General features: G+C 36.5%; 1 protein-coding gene across 3 annotated transcripts in view; it reads left to right on the forward strand.

The window, feature by feature from the left end:
- USP2 (ubiquitin specific peptidase 2) overlaps nt 1–22,285 on the forward strand; it is a 57,474-nt gene that overhangs the window by 20,589 nt on the left and 14,600 nt on the right. For 2 of the 3 annotated variants that reach the window (XM_072425920.1, XM_072425921.1), the window contains exons 3-5: nt 15,485–15,535; nt 16,841–16,961; nt 21,961–22,072. In XM_072425920.1, the coding sequence (XP_072282021.1) occupies nt 15,485–15,535; nt 16,841–16,961; nt 21,961–22,072 (284 nt within the window). Of the gene's footprint in view, nt 1–7,214; nt 7,522–15,484; nt 15,536–16,840; nt 16,962–21,960; nt 22,073–22,285 lie in introns of those variants that run through there. The other variant, XM_072425922.1, reaches the window with a different exon arrangement.

Here is a 22,285-nt window from a genome sequence, read left to right on the forward strand (position 1 = left end):
GCTGAAATGAATAGCCTGGATACTTTTCCTCTTCTGCGTGTGGACACCCTTAAGGTGGCACTAAGCACAAGGGATTCAATAGTACTCAACATCCTAGCATGTCCCAATTTGTTGGCACTACCTTTCTTCCAATCTTGTACCTTGAAAATATTGGAAAATAAATTCACAAATTTGATACTTTGCCTTTCTCTATATATATAGTTTATTGCCTGTAGCCACTCTGTCTCGCTGGAGATTATATAAATTTATAAAATTCTTTTGATAGATATTAATTTTAGTTTAGGCATGTGATTCATGCTGTGGTACGATGTTTTATAGTGCCTTATACAATGTACAATAGGCTAATGTCCTACCAAGGTCCCTGTTCCCAGAGAATGTTACAACACTGAGATGATTCACACTAAAGGTTGAGAATAGTCCCTAATAAAAATGATTGTGTTATAATTGTAAGATAATTAAACTGCCAATGTATATATTCAGCTACCTTAACATCACTACATGCACTACAATCTTTGAATCTACCAATTACTTGTACAATGAGTGTCTTGCTGACTAGGCCTAGTTTTGTCAAATAGTTTATAAAGGTCCTCATATCCTATAGTTTTGGTGAAGCTAAGTTAGATTGTACTAAGATTGTGCTAAATTTGTTCAGAATTTAATACTTAGGATGACCTCTAGACACAATATAGATGGTCAAATTTTTGAAAATTAAGCTCAATTCAATTTAATGAACATTCAACCTAAAATTTAGTTTGATTTGACCAAATGTATAATTTATGTTTGGGACAATGTTAATGAAATGGGTTATTTATTAGAATTTAATGAACCCTTTTAAGTAGAATTACAGTAGAATCAATTGGACAGAGTGGGCAAGGAGGAACACAGAATAAAGCAAAGACTGACAGGTTAAATTGGACACATTTCTTTAATATGGTAGAATTAGGACTTACAACTACAGGGACATGTATACCAGTAATGTATAATGATATGCAGTGATTTTATTCTGTATAATTTGACTAGTTTCAAGTAGAGTTTTGATAGAATTAGGAAGTAGAATTATTCTATTAGGCAAAGATTTTGTTGGATTCTCTTTGAGTTGTACTTAAATGTCCCACTGTGTACGCCAGCGGTCGCCAACCGGTGGTCCACAAGAAAATTGTGGTGGTCCACGGCTCTGGCAGGTGCACCCCCAGCGGGGTCAGGAGAAGGACCATGTCTCCCGTATGGATGGCAGGATCAGGGTCGTGGGCGGATTGTGTCTCTGGACAGAGGGTTCTGGCATCATACTGTTCCGTGGAGTCCAAAAGGTTTCGTGACCACTGGTGTACACAATTCTACAAAGTCAAATTGGGCCCTTTTGTTTTTTAAGAGGAATTCATGTAGAATCTGGCCTGAATCATGTCTTACAGCAGCATCAGGGACCTTACTGCAGAATAATTTGTGAAATGTGTTGAGACTTATGTGTGAAAAATGTTTACAACAACATTATATAAAACATTCTAGAACAAAACACAATTCTGGACATGTAACATGCAGTTGTTAGTCCTATGTAACCTCGAATGAGAGGTACAAACTACATGTGTACATATATGAAATACTTTACTAGTTAGTTTTTAACGTAAGTAAATGCTTAGGTATTAATAACAGATAATGATGCTGTTTGTAAACACATCATTCCCTAAAAGTCCCAGTTGTTATTTTTTTATATACAATGTTTTTTTTTTTCTTATACAATGGGTGTGGCTAACCGTGTCTTAAATAATACAATGGTTTTTTTTCAATCAAGTTGGTTACGTGCCAGAGCCTTTAACGTCCAAAAATAGGACTTAATTCAAAAAACAGAAAGAGGAGAAGAAAAGCAGGCTTTTTGGCAGCACAAAGAGAATTAACAATGTTTAAAATCAATTATAATTTTTATAAATGTACAAAGAAGTCTAAAAATAGGTAGAACAACGTTGTAAGGTAGCAAAAGATGTCATTAACCAATACTGTACTACTGACTGAAAATTTACAAACTTGCATATGGGTAGTGAGTCAAAGAACGAGGTGTCATCCTGACGCGTTTCGCCTAGATGGGCTTCCTCAGGGGATAGTAGAGATCTTGAAATTTAGTACAGTATTGGAATTGTGCCAATTCAAGAATAAAAGTTTGTCAATAATTGGTCAGGATAGATGTGCCAATCATAAAATGGCTGGAGTGCTTTGGATCTAAGGTTTGATATGTGTAAAACTGGAAGGACTCGCTGATTCTTGATAAAGTGATATGAAGGATACTTTACTAGTAGATGTAATGGGTTAAAAATCATATATTAGGGTTCCTATGTTTTTAGGCTGTCACAGTGGCTTGTGTGTAACTTCTAAACAACAAAAGCCGTTTGATAAGATTTGAAAAGTGCTTCATAATAAAAGAATCGCAAGGTGTTGGCAGACAGATCCCGAGACAAGGGAACCCCACACGAGCAGATCAATGCGTAAATAGAGGCGGACCTGCAGCAGCCATCCAGACAGAGGGAGGGCTGGATGGTCCACTCCTCTTTCTGTTTAATAATGTATTTTTTTAATATTTGGAACATGGACTTATTTTTAAATTACCCCACCAATAAAATAGTTAAAACCCAACTAAAACAAAAATTTCTAACAAATTTATCATTCGCTATACTTTTAGTATTATTTATATACTATATTCATTAAACTTTTTATTATTTATTTGAATTATTCTATTTGTTTTTATAACTGAGTAAACCCCTACCACACATACATGTTTGTGGACATACCACTAAACTAACCTTCTTTGGTCTATGTACCATCAATCTTTACCCGGACATACAAATACTTCCTGATTGATGCACCACCTATTAGCAAATTTCTATGTACTATCAACCAACAAATCACCACCAACCTAACAGCAAATCTCAATAGTACACAAATGACATACTTATGCATGTAAATATTGAATATGTATACTTTAATATATGTACTTAACAACTTTTTTACGCTGATAAGATGACAATAATGCTAAATTGAATATTCTTTGTGCAAATGTTTCATTAATCAGTCAAAAGTCTCTAAGAATCCCTTGAGGAAGCCAAATGGCGAAACGTGTCGGTAAGGAGCCAACGATACCTATTTATGATAACCCAAAATGAGAATGTACTATCTAATGTTCTGCTCATGCCTAAAATTGTGCATCAAAAATTGGTTACCCTTTAGCTATAATTGCATGTACTTTTTTTAACTTGTTATGATCTGGCTGTATGTTATGCATACTATGTTATGCTCTTACATTTGATCACTGCACTAAATTGAAGTAAATACGAATTAACCGATACGCCACACAAAGCCCCTCTCTCTCTTATTTCTTTCCATTTTTGTGAAGTGTTGTACCGGGGCTGGCCAAAAAAAGAAACCTACAGGACCTCTTGTGCTTGTCTCTAAATTTCCCTTCCCTCACGAGCTGAGGTCTTACAATTGCTCACAATCTACATAATGTGAATTATACATCGCACCATACTTATGAGGACGCATGACTTCTACTACTTTTTTACTCTTGTGCATGGGGCTGGAATATTAAACCTGGCATCTAGTGTTCTTCTTACTTTAGGTGTCACATGGTCACATGACTTACTCTTCCATGAACTGAATCTAGAACTAGAGAGAGAAAATAGCTGCATTGAAGCATGCAAGCACAATTACACATAAGCCACATATTCTGCCCACCACATTTGCTTTTATGCAGTTTTTGTATCTTTTATCAATCTGATTGTCATTAGAATTTACCATGTCAGAGATTATCATTATACTGAAATACTCATGACAATTTATTTGCATAATGTTTTATCAACCCTGTCCCTAGGTTTTAACCCTTGCTACAGTGTATTGAAAAGTCCAATACATTTGTAACCCTCAGGTGTTCCTCCCTCCTTCAGATATAATTTTTTTAAAGTATTGTTTTTTTATGTACTGAGCAAAGAACAACTAAATTACTGGTCACAAAAAGTTAAACTTGTTTTTCAAATACATCATGACACCCAGCTGCCATAAGGTGGCAGCAAATTGCCAAAAAGGTTTTACCATTATGTTTCCATTCATTTATCTATTGTGCAATATAATACAAAAGGTTACAATGTTTCACTTTGAAGTTGCTAGGTTTGTACAATTGTGATCACCTTGGTGAGAGTAGACTGCTATATTGTGTTCATCTTTTAAAATACATATTTTTGTTTCATGTTTTTGTTAATGTAATAATTTTTTTTGTTTATTACTAAAAGTATTATAGAAAACTGGATGTCAGGGTGGAAGGTAAAGGTATATTTTGTTTACTAGTAACATAAGGACCAAATGGTGACAAGTAGGGCTCTTCCAATCCCAGTCTGGGAAAAACAATGCAATATTAGATCCCCCAGCAGCCCATACATACAGTATACATTTGAAGCTCTAAATGCTTTGCTCACTGCCTTTTCCAAAAATGGCAGGATCATCAGCTTACTTATAAATAAAATATTCTGACCTGCTTGTTTACAAGCTTCTCTATAGTGTATAATCCTGGCGAGAATTGGAAATCAGGTGAGAATTGGAGGAGAGGATAGTTTAGGTAAATAATTGTAAAAGTCAGGTAAGCTTTGTATAACTGCAGAAAAGACACAGCCTGTCCCTTCTGCAAAAAAAGGCTCCCTGATTGTAATTCTTTTCGTTTTTAGTAAACAACACACAATATAAAGATACTTCTGACACTCTTGGACTACAAAATATTGCACACACCTGGAAATGTGTCTGAAATCCCCATCATTACATCTACAATCCATTCTATTACTGAACAGCCCATGTCTGTAATAATAATAATCTCTGAGCACTTGAACTTTAACAGTGTTACCTCTCCTGGAATAGTTATAGACAATGATTTATAGAACTGTAGTAAGACTTTAGTCTTGGTTCATACCAGGGTCAGGAAAGGCAATCTCAATAGATATGGCACAAAAGTCATCTGTTAAGAAATAAAATAAAAACTACAGCTAGGTTTGTTGAGTTAAATTAAATATAAACTCAGTTTAAGATGTCACATTTACTTTGACATGATAATATAATTGCAAATGTTAATTGTAATTTTCTTTTTAATTTTCAGTTTTACTTCGAATAATACCTGGTGATGCCCCCATAATAGTTTGGAGGTCCTGTTATAGGGAGACCCCCTTCTCTACCTGTCTCCTAATTGGTCGCTGTGTTGACTAAAAACGGCAGGTAGCTAAAAGAGGGCAGAGGACTTTTTTAGCATTTAGATAAAAAAACAAAAAAATAAAAAGATGAAAACAATACTTTGTGTGTGGACCCTGCTTATGATGGGCAATGCGTTGTCAAACTAGTTATTATATTATCCTGTTAGGGTTTAGATTTACTTTGAAAACAGATCTTGCACTAGACTTCTAGTGTGCATTGCCATTCTTCCTTGGTGCTACAAAAATGTTGAAAAAAAAATAGACTTCAACATTGCACATGATACATAATTACAGCAGAATTTCCTTTAATTCAGATATTCAGAAATTAAAGCAGAGCTAAACTCTAACATTAAAAAGTGCAACCATTCATTTTGTGAATGTGGAGTTATACCTTAATGAATAAAGTTGCACCAAACTGAGTGCAGTCCACCTTGTCTGTGGCTCTGCTGGGCACTTTGCTTTCAACCTGCTTACACATGCACCATTGTCCCATTCATTCGAATAGGAGCCATACCCATGGTGGCCTGCAATTGCTTTGCACCAAAGAATTACATAGAGCAATGACTTTCATTCACAGGCTGAGCAGGGCGAGGATGTTCAGAAGCACAGCACAGATAGAATTGAGGTAGAATTAAAGCAGAGCTAAACCCTAACATTAAAAAGTGCAACCAGGCAGGCGATGGTCACAGGCAATGTCTCTCTTCAAAAAAAATAAAACTGCCTGATCACATTTTTTAAACACTTTGACCTTTCTCTGTTCCATTGCTGGCACTGACATATTCAGGGATCCTGATCTTGATTGTCCAGACACAGAATGATGAAACTCCCATACATGTGTGTGGAAATGCTTTCAGTCCCAGCAGCCCCAGGGGAGGTTGGGATACCTGGCATATTCTGGCTTTTTTTAGACAGACAGGTAATTTTTTTTAATGCAGAGGGGACATTGCCTGCCCCTCCTTCTTCAAAAAGCTTGTGTAAGTCCATTTACAGACACAAATGTGACAAATTTTGCAGGGAAACAAATTACAATTATTTCAATTAAATTTAACTAATTCAATTGATTTTGAGCTTTCAACAACTGACCTGAATTTCAACAAGGTTGTATTACTAGATTCAGCCCTATGCCTGCAGCTGTCATTAAAAGGATACCTGATAATCCTGATTTAAGTTCCTTGCTCAAGTACTTTCCATTAAAGGGTGACAGTGGTTCACTTTTATTATTATTATTTAGCAGGATTTATATAGCGCCAGCATATTATGCAGCGCTGTACAATAAATAGTGGTTGCAAATGACAGACAGATACAGACAGTGACACAGGAGGAGGAGAGGACCCTGCCCTGCAGAGCTTACAATCTAGGAGGTGGGGGAAGTAACACACAATAGGAGGGGTCCCTTGCCTGTACTACAGGAATGTAAATTTTGCACATGCTGGTAGAGACTACAAGTAGTAGTGGTGAGAACTGGTCCCAAAATCCAGTTCTGGCTGGCCAGGAAGGCTGGAGATCAGCAGAATAATGGCAAGAAAAAATCAATTATTATAATATACACATATATATATATATATATATATAGGTAATAAAAAATAACGCTTTACCTAAATAATATTTAGATAGTGTTTATATCATAATATGAAAACATTTTATTATTATAAATATTAGTAATGCAAAATGTATATTAAGAAATAATTACAATAGACTGAAGCAGAACCAAATTGTTTAAACTTTTGCACACAGTCTATAATACTGGGACATTTACTTTTCTATACAAAAATGACCAGAATTTAAGCTGTATTTTCTCACTTTGCCATTGTGCTGTGTGTGCAATTCTCAGGACATTTTGTACACATTTGTACATGTGCAATTTGCCTGTGGGTGACTCCAGATCCTAGGAGAAGCAGTGTGCTCTTCCCATGTGTCACCCTCCCCACTCCCTGCTGACGTCACAGGCTGTCAAATTCCAGCCAGAGGTAATGTGTGCTTATAGTGATCAGAAGGCCAGTCACTGCAGATCAGAACTGTTCTCTGCAATCAGTGCCAGGCTTCATACAGCACCCAATTCTCTGACTGCAATACAGGGGGGAGGATTGCAGCTGCTATCACAAGCAACCCCAGCAGGAATCCCTGTGCTATAGGAGAATATTCATTGGATTGCAGTGATCCCATAGAAGGAGCTCAGTTTACTGCCTGGGTGATCTCTGCATTGAGTTACTGAACCTTCACTATGACTGGATTTGGCAGTATTAAGGAGCACCACAGTCCTGGGGCAATTATTTTATCTACTCTTCTAGATTTTGTGCTTCATAGAACCAAGGTGAGAATAAAGAGTGGATGAAAAGAGCTCTGGATATTTGTCAGTACTATGTGTGCCCTCTTATTGCAGATGCTTTACAGGGTGGTGAAATCAGGGGCAATGGATGGTTCTTGGCTGGCATAGTACCCATCTGAGCTGTGATTTCACCTTACTGTACTTCCAAGGGTACACATGATTTACTGTTGGCAAAGTAATTTATAAGCAATTGATATGCAAACTGTGTAACTTAAAATAATATTAGTTTAGAGTTATCCAAGCAACTTTTGATTGGAGTTTTGTGGAAAGTGGAAAGAAATCCCTCCAATGTAGTTTAAAAAAGGAATGTGATATTTACCATGTTCTCTCTCAATGATTTCTGAATGAGATAGTCAGGCTTTAGTTAACCCACCTGAGCAAATGTCAGTTTTGTATTTGGATATCTGCAGTCTGGATTTCTTTTGATGCATATGAGCCCTAGAATGTATTTCAGCAAAGATGATAATAATTATAGCCTAAAATTTGAATTTTGATTTCATTAGAGACGTTTGAGAAAATGGTGAGCCAATCATGCAAGGTAATGAGATTTTGTAGGACATTGTGTATGGCAAAGGTAAATGGAATGCCTAAAGGTTGCCATAGGTAAGAAATGGCACCTAAATATGTTTGACAGTTTTAGAGAATTGCAGAATCTGAGACTGAAATTGAAGAAATTGTTTGTAAAAGTAAAGTACAACATGTAGCACCTGTGCATTTTTTTTTGCATTTCGTGAATGTGGAGTTGTACCTTACGGAATAAAGTTGCACCAAACTGAGTGCAGTCCACCTTGTCTGTTAACCAAAAAAAAAACAATCTGCATTCTGTGGCCCTGCCAGGCACAGCCTGCATACACATGCGCCATCGTCCCATTCATTCCAATAGGGGCCATACTCATGGTGGCCTGCAATGGTTTTGCACCAAAGAATTACATGGAGCAATGACTTTCATTCACAGGCTGAGCAGGGCGAGGATGTTCAGAAGCACAGACTTAGACAAAGGTGAAATTTAAGCCAGGTGGGCTGCACTTAGAGGGGGGGGGGGGGGGACCTGCAGCACACTTTGTAGAACAATGTATACCAAAACTACAGGTGTCATAAACTGTTCCATGGGGGTGATGGAGGTACGTGGCCGAGGATCTCCCTGCCCCATTTGAGTGAAGGTTGCCTGGTTGGCCAATCAGCAGCAATGTCAATTTGGAAGAGAGTGGGCCACATTCTCACAGATACCCCAGGGTGTAGTAAAGAAGGGAAGGTGAGTATGTGTTGCTGTTGGTGTCAGTGTTAACACAATTCTGTCTCTTTACCCCATATGGGGAAATTACAGGTCTGCTTCAAATTACTCAATTCGAAGTGTTTATTGAACAGTCACCCTGATTTTGTATATGTATCCTGTAAGACAAAAAGGTAAAATTCTTCTTGCCTATACCTGCAAAGCAATTTTTTCCTTTTTGGCCTTCTAATAAGACTCTGAGAATTTCGCAAAAATGTTTGTAGAGTTTAACCCACACAGAGAGACCTAGTGTAACAATTACATAAGAATGTGGCATGGTGAGCACCAGTGAACTTTTATCACCTCAATGACTTTCTCCATGATTGAACTATGTGACTTTTCTGTTCCTGCCAAGACCAGTATAGTCTAGCTCTTATGTCATGGATTAACAGGAGATACTGGGAAAAAGAGAAGGGAGTGAGTAATTAGCTTTGTCTATTTTAACTCCTGGTATGCTAAGTATTTTAAGGAATTTTAAATAACTCTTTAAAACATTTAAAGGGAACTGTAATATACCAATGGATTATGCTGTTGCTTGAAGTTCAAGTTCAATCCCACCATATTTGCAGCTTCAAACTTCTAGAAACTTGGGTGAAAATTTCTGTGGATAAGCGCTACCCATGGCTGTGTTAAGGTACACAATGGACAGCATTTGCACTGGCTGGTTGTAGTAAGAGGAGAAACTGCCCATTTAAACTCCCTATTCAAGAAGAGCTAACCTCAGATACACAAAGAAAGTCATCAGGATCCTCACTAGTTACAGATCGCCTTGCTTTTTGTGTAGTATGGGGCATATATTGACCATCTTACCCCTATCTTGACAACCCTATCTTAACAATATATGCCTAATGCTGTCCTTCCAAAGCTGTCTTCACAACTAAAGTCCAAGTTCCTTTTTTTAGGAATAAGGAACTATACATAAGGAACTATAAAGTGGAGCTTAACTAATCGGGCCATTGGATGATGACAGGTGTCATAAGTATAGCAGAATTCTTTTAAAAAAAGATTCCAGAATTTGCATATCTGGTCAGGTTTCTTGATTGCCCTGACCGGTTTAGATCCAACACCCTGTTTTGTTGTACATGTCACCTAAATCCGCTCTATTAAAAAGGAATCCTTGACTCTACTATAAAAAATTGCACTTTCAGTAATGACATTCTCCTAGTGGTTCCTCCATATGACCTCCATGTCACTACTCTGTCCTAGAAAATGATTGACCCTCAATGAAGGAGTATTCAATGGCACACTTACCAGGATTCTCTCTTTTATTGCATTTCCAGCTTTTAGGCCAGTTTCATTTTTGTAGTAGGGTTGCTTTAAATGTTAGGGGGTGCTTGAGTGCCTGAAAATGTTCTACCTGTATTTGTTGAGCTTCAGTATGACAGTACAGAATTTTTTTTACTTTATGATTTGTTAACTAAATGATATGTCTCCTTTTAACCCTTCATTGCATATCCTCACAAAGGAGTTAAACAGTCAAGATAGTAAATTCCTTAAATATTTGTAGTTCAGTGAAACTCTGGTCAGGTGTCACCGCTCCACTCCCCCTCCTCACTCCCACCTCCTTTGTTCTCAGCTATTTCCTAGAACTGGAAGAACTTTAGCACATTCAGTAAAATTCATTTAACTGCCAGGCTTAATGGAAAATTAAATGAAAAATTCCTGATAGTCCTAGTTACATGGATGTGGCATATATCAGGTAATAATTACATTCTCGCAACACACCCTGTACACTCTTTGTATACAATTACAGTATAGAGATACGTATGGAACACAAAATGGGTGCTTCAGTGTACTGTAATGTAATTTAATACAAACCAAATTTGTGGAACTATAGCTACAGTTTAAGGTGGAACTAAACTCAAAAAGTGATCATTTGCTATTTTATATGGAGCATTTTCAAATGTATATTGTGCCTTAGCAGTACCCTGAAAAATGCATGGTTTGTCATTTCCCTGAAAAATACCAGTACATTTGCTAGTATGTAAGAGCAATTTCAGATAAACTGCAGCAGGCTTAACCATAGACAGAACCACTACCATTTAGGTAAATTGGGAGTTTGCCATGCGTTTAGGAGCGGCCAACTATACATCAAGTAGGAAGAGGGCCTAACTGAGCCTAGGTACTCATATGACTACAGCTGTATATCCACAGCATTAGATTAAGGCTCTGATTTCTAATCCTAGGAGATTTGGAGTATGGTTTAGTAATGGCACTACTCTGATGATCACTGTTCTTTCTATGGGCTCTGGCATGAGCCTTGCCTGAAACAACAATGCAGTTTTTATAAAGAGATACGGTGCGGAATAAGATTAAGTAAGTCAGTAATGGAAAAAGGTGATTTGCAAAAGGATCATAGGCAGTGATGGTGACAAGTCCTTTGCTCTCTGCCTGCCTCTTTTGGGAAAAGTTTCTTGAGTTCAGTTTCTGTTTATATTTGCAACTTGCTGTGTACAGGTAACCAAGATAATTAATACTGCAGCCACATAGGTTCTTATATAATTTATTACTGAAACAGCAGATTGCAGCTTTGTTTAAAGGGCCAGTCTACCCAAAGCATGATCTGGGTAGCTCCCTTGTGACCAGTCCCTCCCATGTCAACCCCTGCCAACTACCAATACCCCCCCCCCCCCAACCCCTTCAAATAAAACAAACAACTATGTTTGGAAGACATTGGCTGCGGTCTGCCATATATTAAACAACGTTTTATATAAAACATTACAAATATATATATATATATATATATATATATACAAATATATAATAGGAAATATATATATATATATGTTACAATATAAACAGTTTTAACAACATAATTTTCTCTTAAACTCTAATACTCCTTAACATCCACACCATAGCCCACACCCTTCTCTTCCTGCCTTATTCCTTACCACCCATTAGCACCCAGTCATGAGGCCTCTGTGCCTATGGTGATTTTTCTTGTTGGCTCTGGTCCTGTCTTGAGGTATGACATTCTATACCTTACTATACCAGGCCCTTTAATATTATTATTAATCATCAAATATCTATAAAATAGATATATCTGAAATGCTCAATGCACAAATGATTTCTCCTTGTTACTTCGACATCTCTATGTTTTAAACTTCAATTGTCTGTCAGGAACATATGTGCAGTTTGTGCATTTTATCGGTGTGATCATCAGTGCCACAAAGATCTATTAGAGTTTTTTTAGGCTCTGAGCTGTCTGCTTTGTTTTGGCTCTTGCTTAATCTTTCTTCTGACAGTTCCCCTTTGTTTCCTTTATGATGATTTACTCTGGAGTGCTCTTTGGTTCTTTTCCTACTTTTTGACTCCAGATCCAAAAAAAGCAATATTGCTCCACCTGGCTTCAAAAAAAAACGTTTACTCATCCTGACTTTTGAGTGTAGATACCATCAAATAGCAATACAATGAGAATTTGGAGAATTATTGAAGAAAAAGTCAAACAGAAAAGAACAAGATTCTTCAGTAGCTTTTTTGTCTTTTGGATTGATCTGGTTGCTGACCTCACTTGTCCTAACTTTGCTTGTGCTGCCCTGGCCTTGATTGCTTCCTATGTATTTGCCATGTGTTTATTACCTATTCTTCCTTTTTAGGTTTACAAGGATCCTATGATAAAGAGATCATAAAACTAACAACAAGAAGTTAATATAGTAAGAAGCAATTTGCACATGAGTAAAAAGCAATTAATAGGTTTAACCAGCAATCATATGTCAACAGCATTCACAAGCAAAAATGTATTAGGACTTTAGCAGCACCATCCTTATCTAATCCACAGACAGGCCCTGTTCCAAAGCCCCTACAAATGTTATATATAGGAACACTGAAAGCATTTAAAACATTAGATAGCTTTGGCCTTGGACCACAGTCAAATATTTGAGAAGAATATCTTTCTATAGTTTTGGATAGTTGTCTCAAGCTAGGTCTGTTTTTTTAGCTTAAAGGATACAAGTTGGAGAGATTTCCATTTTTAACAAGATAAAATAAGTTACCCTACAGGTATAGACAGCAAAAAAAGTTATGTTGCATGTAAACCTCCATAGTGGTAAGACATCTGTGCATTGTGATGTGGGGCAGTACAATGCCCAGCAATAAAGTTAAAAAATATATAAATATGAGATTTCTTTATGATGATCCCCCATTCTACACCACATGTAAATTCTACATCCCAACTTGACCTTAGATTTTAAATACAAGTAAAATTAAAACTTTTAAATCTTTTTTTGCATTTCTGATAGCAGCAAAAGAGTTTACTTTATTGTGGCTGATACAGTCACAGTCAGGTCATTGTTGGCAGGTAGTCCTTTGTTGCAGAATAGAATGTATATGGTGCGCAAATTCATACGATGAATTAACTGCTGGATGCATGCAAGGGATGAATTAACTGCTGTGCACATGTATAGGAGTAATTGCCTACTGTGCACATGTATAGGAATATTTACATGCTGCGCACATGCACACGAGGTATGATATCTGAGGCAGGAAAAATAAGATAGGGAGAGATACCAAAGCTGGAGAAAGGCCAGCTTATGATCAAACTCTTGTTGAGGAAGGGGAGCACATTTGGTGCCTTGTTGTAATAGTGATGGTGAGTAAAAAATGTTGTTTTGTTTTTTTTGTTTAGTTTGAAGTGGAAAAGGTTTTGTAGTAGTTAGCACTAGGTGGGTAATGTTCACCACTTGTGCCACCTGCCAAGACCAACTATCTAAAGCTGCGTACACACGTCCAATTTTTATCGTTGGAAATGAACGACGAACGAACGATGAACGACCGATAAACGACCGATTGGCCAAAAATCGTTTGTAAAAAAAGTAACCAACGACGCCGACAAACGAGGATAGTCGTTGGAAATGAACGACCGGACCGGCGGATCGGATTGGACGACGATCGTTGACCATCTATCGTGTGTACGGTCGTTCAGTGATCGTGCATGTTCTGAGCATGCGCGATGAACGAACATTTGATCGATACAGATTCATATATATATATATATATATATATATATTCATATATACTGTGTGTATATATACGTGTGTACAATATCTTTGAACGATCGTGTCGTTATCTGTATGTACAGGATTGGTGCTATACGATCGTTCGCAGATATCGTGCAGGATCATTCGTCGTTCGTTTACAAACAGTAATAATTGGAAGTGTGTACGTAGCTTTACTCTTGATCGTGCCTGGACAGGACATCGTATTTGTTACTGCACTTTCCTGTAACCATGGCAACCAGGCAGTGTGTGGTAGTCCGGCCTTACTAATAAAATCAACATCTACCTTTCCTTCTAAAAATTCTAGGTGCTGGCTTTTCTGCTATTTTCTGAAGCTTTCCTTCCTATTTAATGTACAGCGCTGTGTAAAATGTCAGCGCTATATAAATCCTGTTTATTAATAATAATAATATTAATAAGGAAATTTGTGAAATTTGCTACATATTTCCTTTAGGGACAGCCAGGCAAAGAATATTATTAGCTGTTGTACAGTTGTACTTTGATTTCTCTAATGTAGGTTTTGAGTTTTTATCTAGAGTGAATCATGCTTCTTGGGGAATGGGATCTAAACGATTTATATAAAAGTAAGGTCACTTCCAGACTTGTGGTGGAAAACCATGTTATTAGCCACTCCTGGGCACCCTATGCACCCGAGAGCAGTTTTTAGAGTAACTGCAGCGTTTGATAAACACTTTGTTGTGCACTGCACCTGTAGTTGCAGTCCTTCCTCCATTTTTGGAGAGCTTTAATAAATAAGGCCTAATGTGTTATATGACCTATGATTGACATTGTTACGATTACTATTGTTTTGTCAGTAAAATCTGATTGCGTATTTCTGGACTGCCATTTTAAAATACATATATAAATATGATAGCATCCTGATGAATTTTCTTTTAGCTGTGCTGTTCTATATCCATATACATTATTAAGCCAGGTCTGGTCTGGTAATGGGGCTTTGGAGATATATTGATCATACACTGTAATCATAAAAAAAAAAAACACTCTGCTGTAAATGCCTGTTTCCAGACTCAGAAACAATAAATTAAACAATTAAAATGGAGAGGATCAGATTATAAAGGAACTCATTGCACCTGATTTATCAAAGCTCTACAGGACTGGAGAAGAAAGACTATTACGGGAGAACCTGGCTGATCAAGCATACCTGGAATGGATTTATTAAAATCATTTGCTATTTGTTGACAACTTTTTCAATCCTGAACCAGATCTTTTTCGGGTTTACTGGATAACCTAGGTTTTCTAATGACAGTCTATCTTCTCCATTTACGGAGAGCTTTATTAAATCAGGCCCATTGCATTAAAGGCACCCGAAAAGTACCAGACCCTATCTAAGAGGTATATATATCTTGTGTAGTTACCATGTACTCCACGCGTTATACTGTTTTAGACCTTTTTCCTAAAAAAAGGACAGCAAATGGATCCACTGCAGAATTGTTCAAATTATTTAAAAATATAAGAAAATATTATTCTGTTTAGCGTCTTACATTCCTCAGATTAGATCTCAATGGCTTTGAAAATGTCTCTTTATTGGCTATATATACATGTTAATGTTTAGGAAATGTTTTTTTTTTCAGTTTGTTCTCTGTACTGTATAGATGTTGCAATAGATTTACAGCCAAAATACTCTTTCTTCTTTCTTTTCAACTTTTTCTTATATCTCTTTCAGCCCCAAAAACATGTGCAAGGTTTGGTTGGCCTGCGGAATCTTGGAAATACAGTGAGTTTTATTTATTTATTTTGCTTTCTAATCAGAACATTTGGACTTACATTACACCAATAACATGCATAAGTAAAGATTTGTTTTAGTTTTGAATGTGATGAATGGTCTGAGTTTTTTTTCTACCTACGGGTTCTCGAGGGGATTTGCATTCATTTCCTGTCCCAGATACAAAGCAGAAAGTTACAGAAGTCAGACAGTATTAAAAAAAACAGGCCATAAAGCTAATCATACTTTCAATTTTCCCATTTCTTGAGCAGCCAATTTTGCACTACTGCGATTGGCAAAGCTCCGCACACATGTGTAAAATATATTGATCTTCTGATCATTAGGGTGGGGATGGGCGGACCACAGAACTGTGTGAGCAAATGAAGAGATTTACTTGTAAATTGACATTTAGTAACACAAACATTCACTCCATGTTTACAACATGTAGAGTATAGAGGCAAAAAAGGGGCTGTTGGCAAACAAAAAATAGGTTTCTTTTTCTAAGAGTTACCAAATACATACAGCAGTAACATTTGTACTATTGCTAGACCTTACACAGCTCAAATAAATTCTGTAGAATTTAAGATGGTCGTCTCCTTTACCTGACGCGTTTCGCCTTGTGCCTTCTTCAGAGGATTTTTTAGAGACTCTTACTAGTTTACAAAAAAAATACAATATATTAATAATAAGGATACACAAATATTGTGTATTCATATATTGCATATTCATGTATTCTAACAATAATAGTATAAATAGAAACAGTTACCGATTTACAATAGTGAACTCTTTTTCCTGGACAATCTAAACATTTTATTGGTATTACCCTATGAAGTGTAGGAATGACTGGAGTTAGATAGCAGAAACATAATCCTCATGCTCCCTCAAATTTGATGTCCTTCCAGCTAACCTTCTAGTAACGACAGCAGTAGATTAGAAAATCACCACATAATCAAAATATCTTTGTTGAGTCATTCTAACTTGATGTTTGTGCAATACAAGAAGTATTGTAGAAGGGTGGTAGGCATTTAAATGAGGTAAGAATGTTGAAATGATTTTCTAAAGATTGTTATGTAATGCAGATGGGGCCATTAATATAGAAACTATTTGGCCTTGCCACAGTCATAACGAGGCCTAAAATAAATGTGCCTATTAATATTATTATTATAATAATGTTTAGGTGTTGTGTGTGTTTTTCTTAAAGATATATTTGTTAGCTGGTATTCTGTGTTTTTCGCTCTGTATTAGGTATTGATTATTATGTTTTACACGGGATATGTTTTGCCTGTTTTAATACAATGTAATGTGTTTACGTCACAGTGCTTCATGAACTCCATCCTTCAGTGTCTGAGTAATACTAAGGATCTTAGGGACTATTGTCTACATAACACGTATAAACGTGATCTCAACTCAAAGAACTGCAATACTGCAATTATGGAAGGTGGGTAATATTTGGTCTGTAGAATAGAGCATGTTTACAAACGTATGCTATGACTGTTCTGTTGTATTGTTTGTCTGAATCCCTGTTTTGAATCTTTTAGACAAAATTTTTCAGATTGTGTTCTTATGCACAATGTTTACTGACCATACACACATCTGTTTTTGTTTATTTTCTGTTGACATGTCCTATGTATTTTGAATATGCAGTAATGTTTAGGTTTACATTTATTTATAAATATTTGTGTTTAATCATCTTTTTAAAGATATTATATATTACACTGGTCAACAAACATTTTCCTGCCAAACAGATTAAAGTCATTTTAGGTTATGTTTGATGCACAGATTCCAAATATGGTATTGGTTTGCTAGATTGGCTCTAGTTTTTGAACTAATGACCTCAATAACAACCTCAAAAAAATGAATGAAACAGGAAAATTAAGCAACATTAAATAAGATATGCCTACGTATACAAAATAAATTTGTTTAAATGTCAATATATTCTATATTCAGTATATTTACAGAACTAATCACAAAGAAGTCATTGAAAAACTCTGTTTGTATGATTTCCTTTTATGCTAATGATCAGGATAATCATGTTGAAGGCTCCAGCAGTGGTCTGCCATTATGTGTCCATCTGCCCTGATACCTTTCTTCCATCACCTTTATATCTTGATGGAACCTCTCCCCTTGTTCCTCACTGAAATCGCCAAGGTTTTCTGGAAATTTTTGCAAATGGCTATGGAGATAGTGTACCTTTATGCTCATAGCGACACGCACATTTTGTATGAGTTCTTCATAATTTTGTGCTTTATAGTTACCCAAGAAGTTCTTGACAATCTCAACATAGCTGTGCCAGGCAGAAGCTTCAGTATCAGTCATGTAACTTGTGAAACTCATTTATCAGTTTCCGAATCTGGGGTCCATCTAAGATTCCTGTACCATGGGCTAGTCGTCCAGGGATGTTACAACAGTACACATTGGCCCTGATTTATGAAAGCTCTCCTAGGCTGGAGAGAATACACTTTCATAAGTGAACTGGGTGATCCAGAAAACATGGAATGAATTTTTAAAAATCATTTTCTATTTGCTAGCAAATGTTTTGAACCCTGGACCAGATCCATTTCAGGTTTGCTGGATCACCCAGTTCACTTATGAAAGTGTATTTTCTCCAGCCTTGGAGAGCTTTCATAAATCAGGGCCAATGTGTATTGTTGTAACATCCCTGGACGACTAGCCCATATGGGAGTACCATAGTCCCCATCTAGAGTCCAAGTCTCCATCTTTACTGAAATATGGTAGGAGTGTCACATCTCTTGTCCTATAAACTGTTATTTTAACTTCTGGTCTCAGACAGTTCTAGCCTGGATGCTAAAAGTTCAGATGCTTGTTTTGACAGACTTAGGTCACGTATTAAATCATTGAGCTCTTCTTGGGAGAACTGCTGGGTTGATGAAACACTTCATATTCACGTCCACTGCTAATTCCTAAATTACACTCCAAACCCTGTATATCTTCCATGTCGGATACATATGTTGTTCTTGTAACGAATAAAACCTTTTACATTCACAGCACAAAAATAACAATGATTATGATGATTTTTGGGTTCTCGCCTTACCATAGGTACACCAAATTTCAAACTTTTCAGTTTTCAGTTTTTCCACTGATGTAGACACTCTACACAAGTTTTGCATACCATAAGAGGAACCCAATACTTATCTTGGTCCCCCAGTTTAATACCAAAATATGCAAGATATGCTTGTTTCACAAATTCTGTAATGTTTCTTTTCTGTTTTTGCTGAGAATATTCACCACAAATGTAGCAAAATACATTAGGGTCATTTAAACAACTTCCTGAAGAACTCATTTCTGTAAAAAAAAGAAAATGAATAAAAAGTAGGCAAATGAAAGTTTCATGAAAATAATGCTACATTTAATATATAAAATGCAAAACATCGGTGTAAATAAAGATTGATAATAATATGCTGCGTTAACATTTGTTGGTAAAATCGTCTATTCAGATTCCTGTATCACAAGAACTAGAGCCAATTCAATGAAACTGATGTCATTTCTGGATTCAGCAGACCTGAAAAACACTACATATATTGAAAAACCCTTGGCAAGTGAAAAGCATTTTTTTTTGTTGAGCTGTGTTAATTTTGTGGTATTGCTGTTAGTAATGGAAAGGTGACTCTTTGAGGTCTGTGGTGGAGAATCTCCTAGGTTCACATGGCAGTAAAAGAATGCAACGGCAGGAGTTGATTCTAAATGTCAGATTGATGGGCATGAAAATAAAGGGCCCATGTAATAACCCTTTAGACATATAAAGAAAACATGAAAAAGAATTTATATTTTACACATAAGGATATTTAATACTCAGCAAAGCAATACAGCGCAGTATATATCCGATGCCTTTGTAAACCAAACCAGTACCCTATTCTTGTAGCCAACTACCAAGTTTACTTGAACCAGTTTCAAGAAAAGACCATGTTACAATTTCACAGCTTTAAAGTAATTTTTTTTCTCAGTATATAAAAATCAAACTTCTTTTCCTCCAATTGCATCAATTGTTCATAAGTTGAACAAAGTTTAACTTGAAAAAACTTACCATAATAAACACAGCAAAACAAAAGAGGAGGGGGTAAAGGGACCAATACTGTCAGATCATCAAGGTGTTAACTAATCAACCCAAGATTCCCAAATACCTTTAAATTTGAGAAGATTAGTATTGAGTGTGTTTGTGAGCTTGTCAATAGTCATGATCCAATTTAGTTGGGGTGTAGAGACATTCAAGGTGATTGTTTCCCATGACTGACCAATGGCCAGCTGGACCACCAAGATGATGCACTGATTTAACATGGGCTTGTTTTAGTGATAGTGGTGATTAATTCAAATACTTCATTCCAGAAGGTCTCAACCACAAGACTTTAGCCATTGACCCAATTAGTGAGCATCTACAAAAACAATAGGGCGAGACTGGGGAATTAAATTTAGACATTCTCTGAGGGACTAAATACCATCTAAGGAGGGATTTGTAGTTTTCTTTGATTAGAGAAGTATTTATGGATATTTTAGAGAGTTCATCGGCTATACCTTGCCAATCATCCAGGTCATGTTGGATGTTCAGTTCCTTCTCCCAGTGTTTCATATAGGAAAGTTTATCTTTCTGAACTGTTAGTAACAAATAAATTAAGGGGATCAAACCATTAATTGTAATAGATTTTCAGGAGGATTCAGGATGGGCTCAGGGCCGATATCAGACAAGAATCTGGTGTGTGTACAGCGCTTGTCGTCCATCGTCCGAACGACTGTCCTGGTGGATCCACGGACGATGAACCATCGTAATAGAAGTGAAGTGAGAGACAGTGCAGTGGGGTGCCACTCCGTCGTTTTCCCCCTCCTCTTTCCATAGAGCAGAACGATGCTGTATGTACAGCAGTCGTTCATTCATCCTGCCCGTGTGTACATAGCCTAACTCCAAATTTACTAGAGACAAAGGGGTCTATTTATAAGGCAGTGAATATGACTACATTTATCTGGTATTAAGATAGAATGGATATTGTCATGTACCTGGAGTTTATTTAGGCTAGCTTGCAAAGTTACTAAAAGGTCAAATTACAAATGTAATAACTTAATTTAACATGAAAAATATCATTCTGCTGGGTCCTCTTAGGACAACTATGTATACATATCTAAGAGATATGGTCATCGTGCATTTTACAGAAACAAGCAAATATTTGTTGACAGGTAATGATGACAAATTCTGTTTATTTTCAAAGACTACAAGATAAAAGGTTTACGAGATCTGTGCAGGGTTTTATATGAAATGCTCCTGATGCAGTGTTGCTGCCTTCCATGTGAATCACATACAGAATTAGGTTCGGAGGTGCATCCCAACAGAGGCACACCTATTTGCTAAGAGATCAATGTTAAAAATTGAATTCAGGAGAGTTTGTGGTATGATTCATGGACACACCTAACAATACATATAATGTTAATGGAAAACCTAAAACACAGTTTTATATGAAAAGATCAAAGAAATATAAATACATATTAATACATACATGAAACACCTGTAGACCTTGGTAAAAGTATCACAGGAAAGACCACTGAATCTTATCAAAGAAATCTTTTCCCCTGATATCTGAAAATTATCTTTGGCAAAAGTAAAAATAAACAATGGGAAACAACATACAAATAATGATTTCAATGCATAGTAGAAATTGTAACCAATATAAGACACATAACAATTTAAAACTCAGCGTGCAATTTTTGTGGGAATTTAAACTAAAATTAGCCACTTATCGGTTAGATGGTTATGTGGCCACATTAGATTGCAGCCTTATTGTCTATTATACCTTCAATCCAATCAATGGCATGGTTCATAAATCTAATTGAGTCTTTTTAAAAAATGTAGGAATTACACTTATTTTGTTATGACTATTTTATATTATTATGTGCAATCCAGGGATAAAATTTCCTGATTAGCATTTATAAAGTCCCTACTGATTCTTCTGGAATCATATGATCCCATTCAGTATTTCAGTAACTCTCTGCACGTTAACCATGACTTAACATACATTTAATGCATCACAATGGATCCTCCAGCTGTGGCTAATAAAGTATTGCCTCAACACAACGTATCATACACATGTAAATTAGGCTACTCTAGTATTGCAGCAACACAACAGATTATCCTGATGTAAATAAGGCTAATACAGTATTGCCGCACCACAATGTATTTCTTAACTTTTTCCTGGGGACAGCTCTAACCAATTGGAATTTGCCCTCTTTTTTCTGTGACTTTAGTCATCGGCACAAATGGAGAGGGTAAATCTACCCAGTGAGGACACAGGCAACAAAAAATCTTGACACAAAACCCTTCATCACTTCCAAACCTAAAAAGGACACACTTTAAGTTTTTGGGTTTATGTATGATTTATTGTTTGTACTTCCATTACTGGTATTCAACTCTTAACTTCTTATGTCACTATTTTTTCTAGAGTTTGCTCGTCTGCTTCAAGCAATGTGGACCGGTTCCGTCAATGAGGTTGTGAGCCCCATGGAATTTAAAAGTCAGATACAGAGATATGCACCACGTTTTATGGGATACAAGTAAGAGATCTATCAAGTAAAACCAAATCTGTGACCGCAAATGGTATTTACAGTCAAACTTCTGGCAAAATATTTCATTTTGTTTTAGATAGAGCTGAGCATGGTTAAAGCCTTTTAGAATTTAATTGCTGTCTGTGTCCTCCATGAGGATATTATACAACACATCTTGTTGGGACAGTGACAACAGATCTTTCCAATGGGGACGCAGACAAA

Source organism: Pyxicephalus adspersus, chromosome 11 (assembly GCF_032062135.1).
Source record: "Pyxicephalus adspersus chromosome 11, UCB_Pads_2.0, whole genome shotgun sequence".
In the NCBI taxonomy this organism is placed as follows: domain Eukaryota; kingdom Metazoa; phylum Chordata; class Amphibia; order Anura; family Pyxicephalidae; genus Pyxicephalus; species Pyxicephalus adspersus.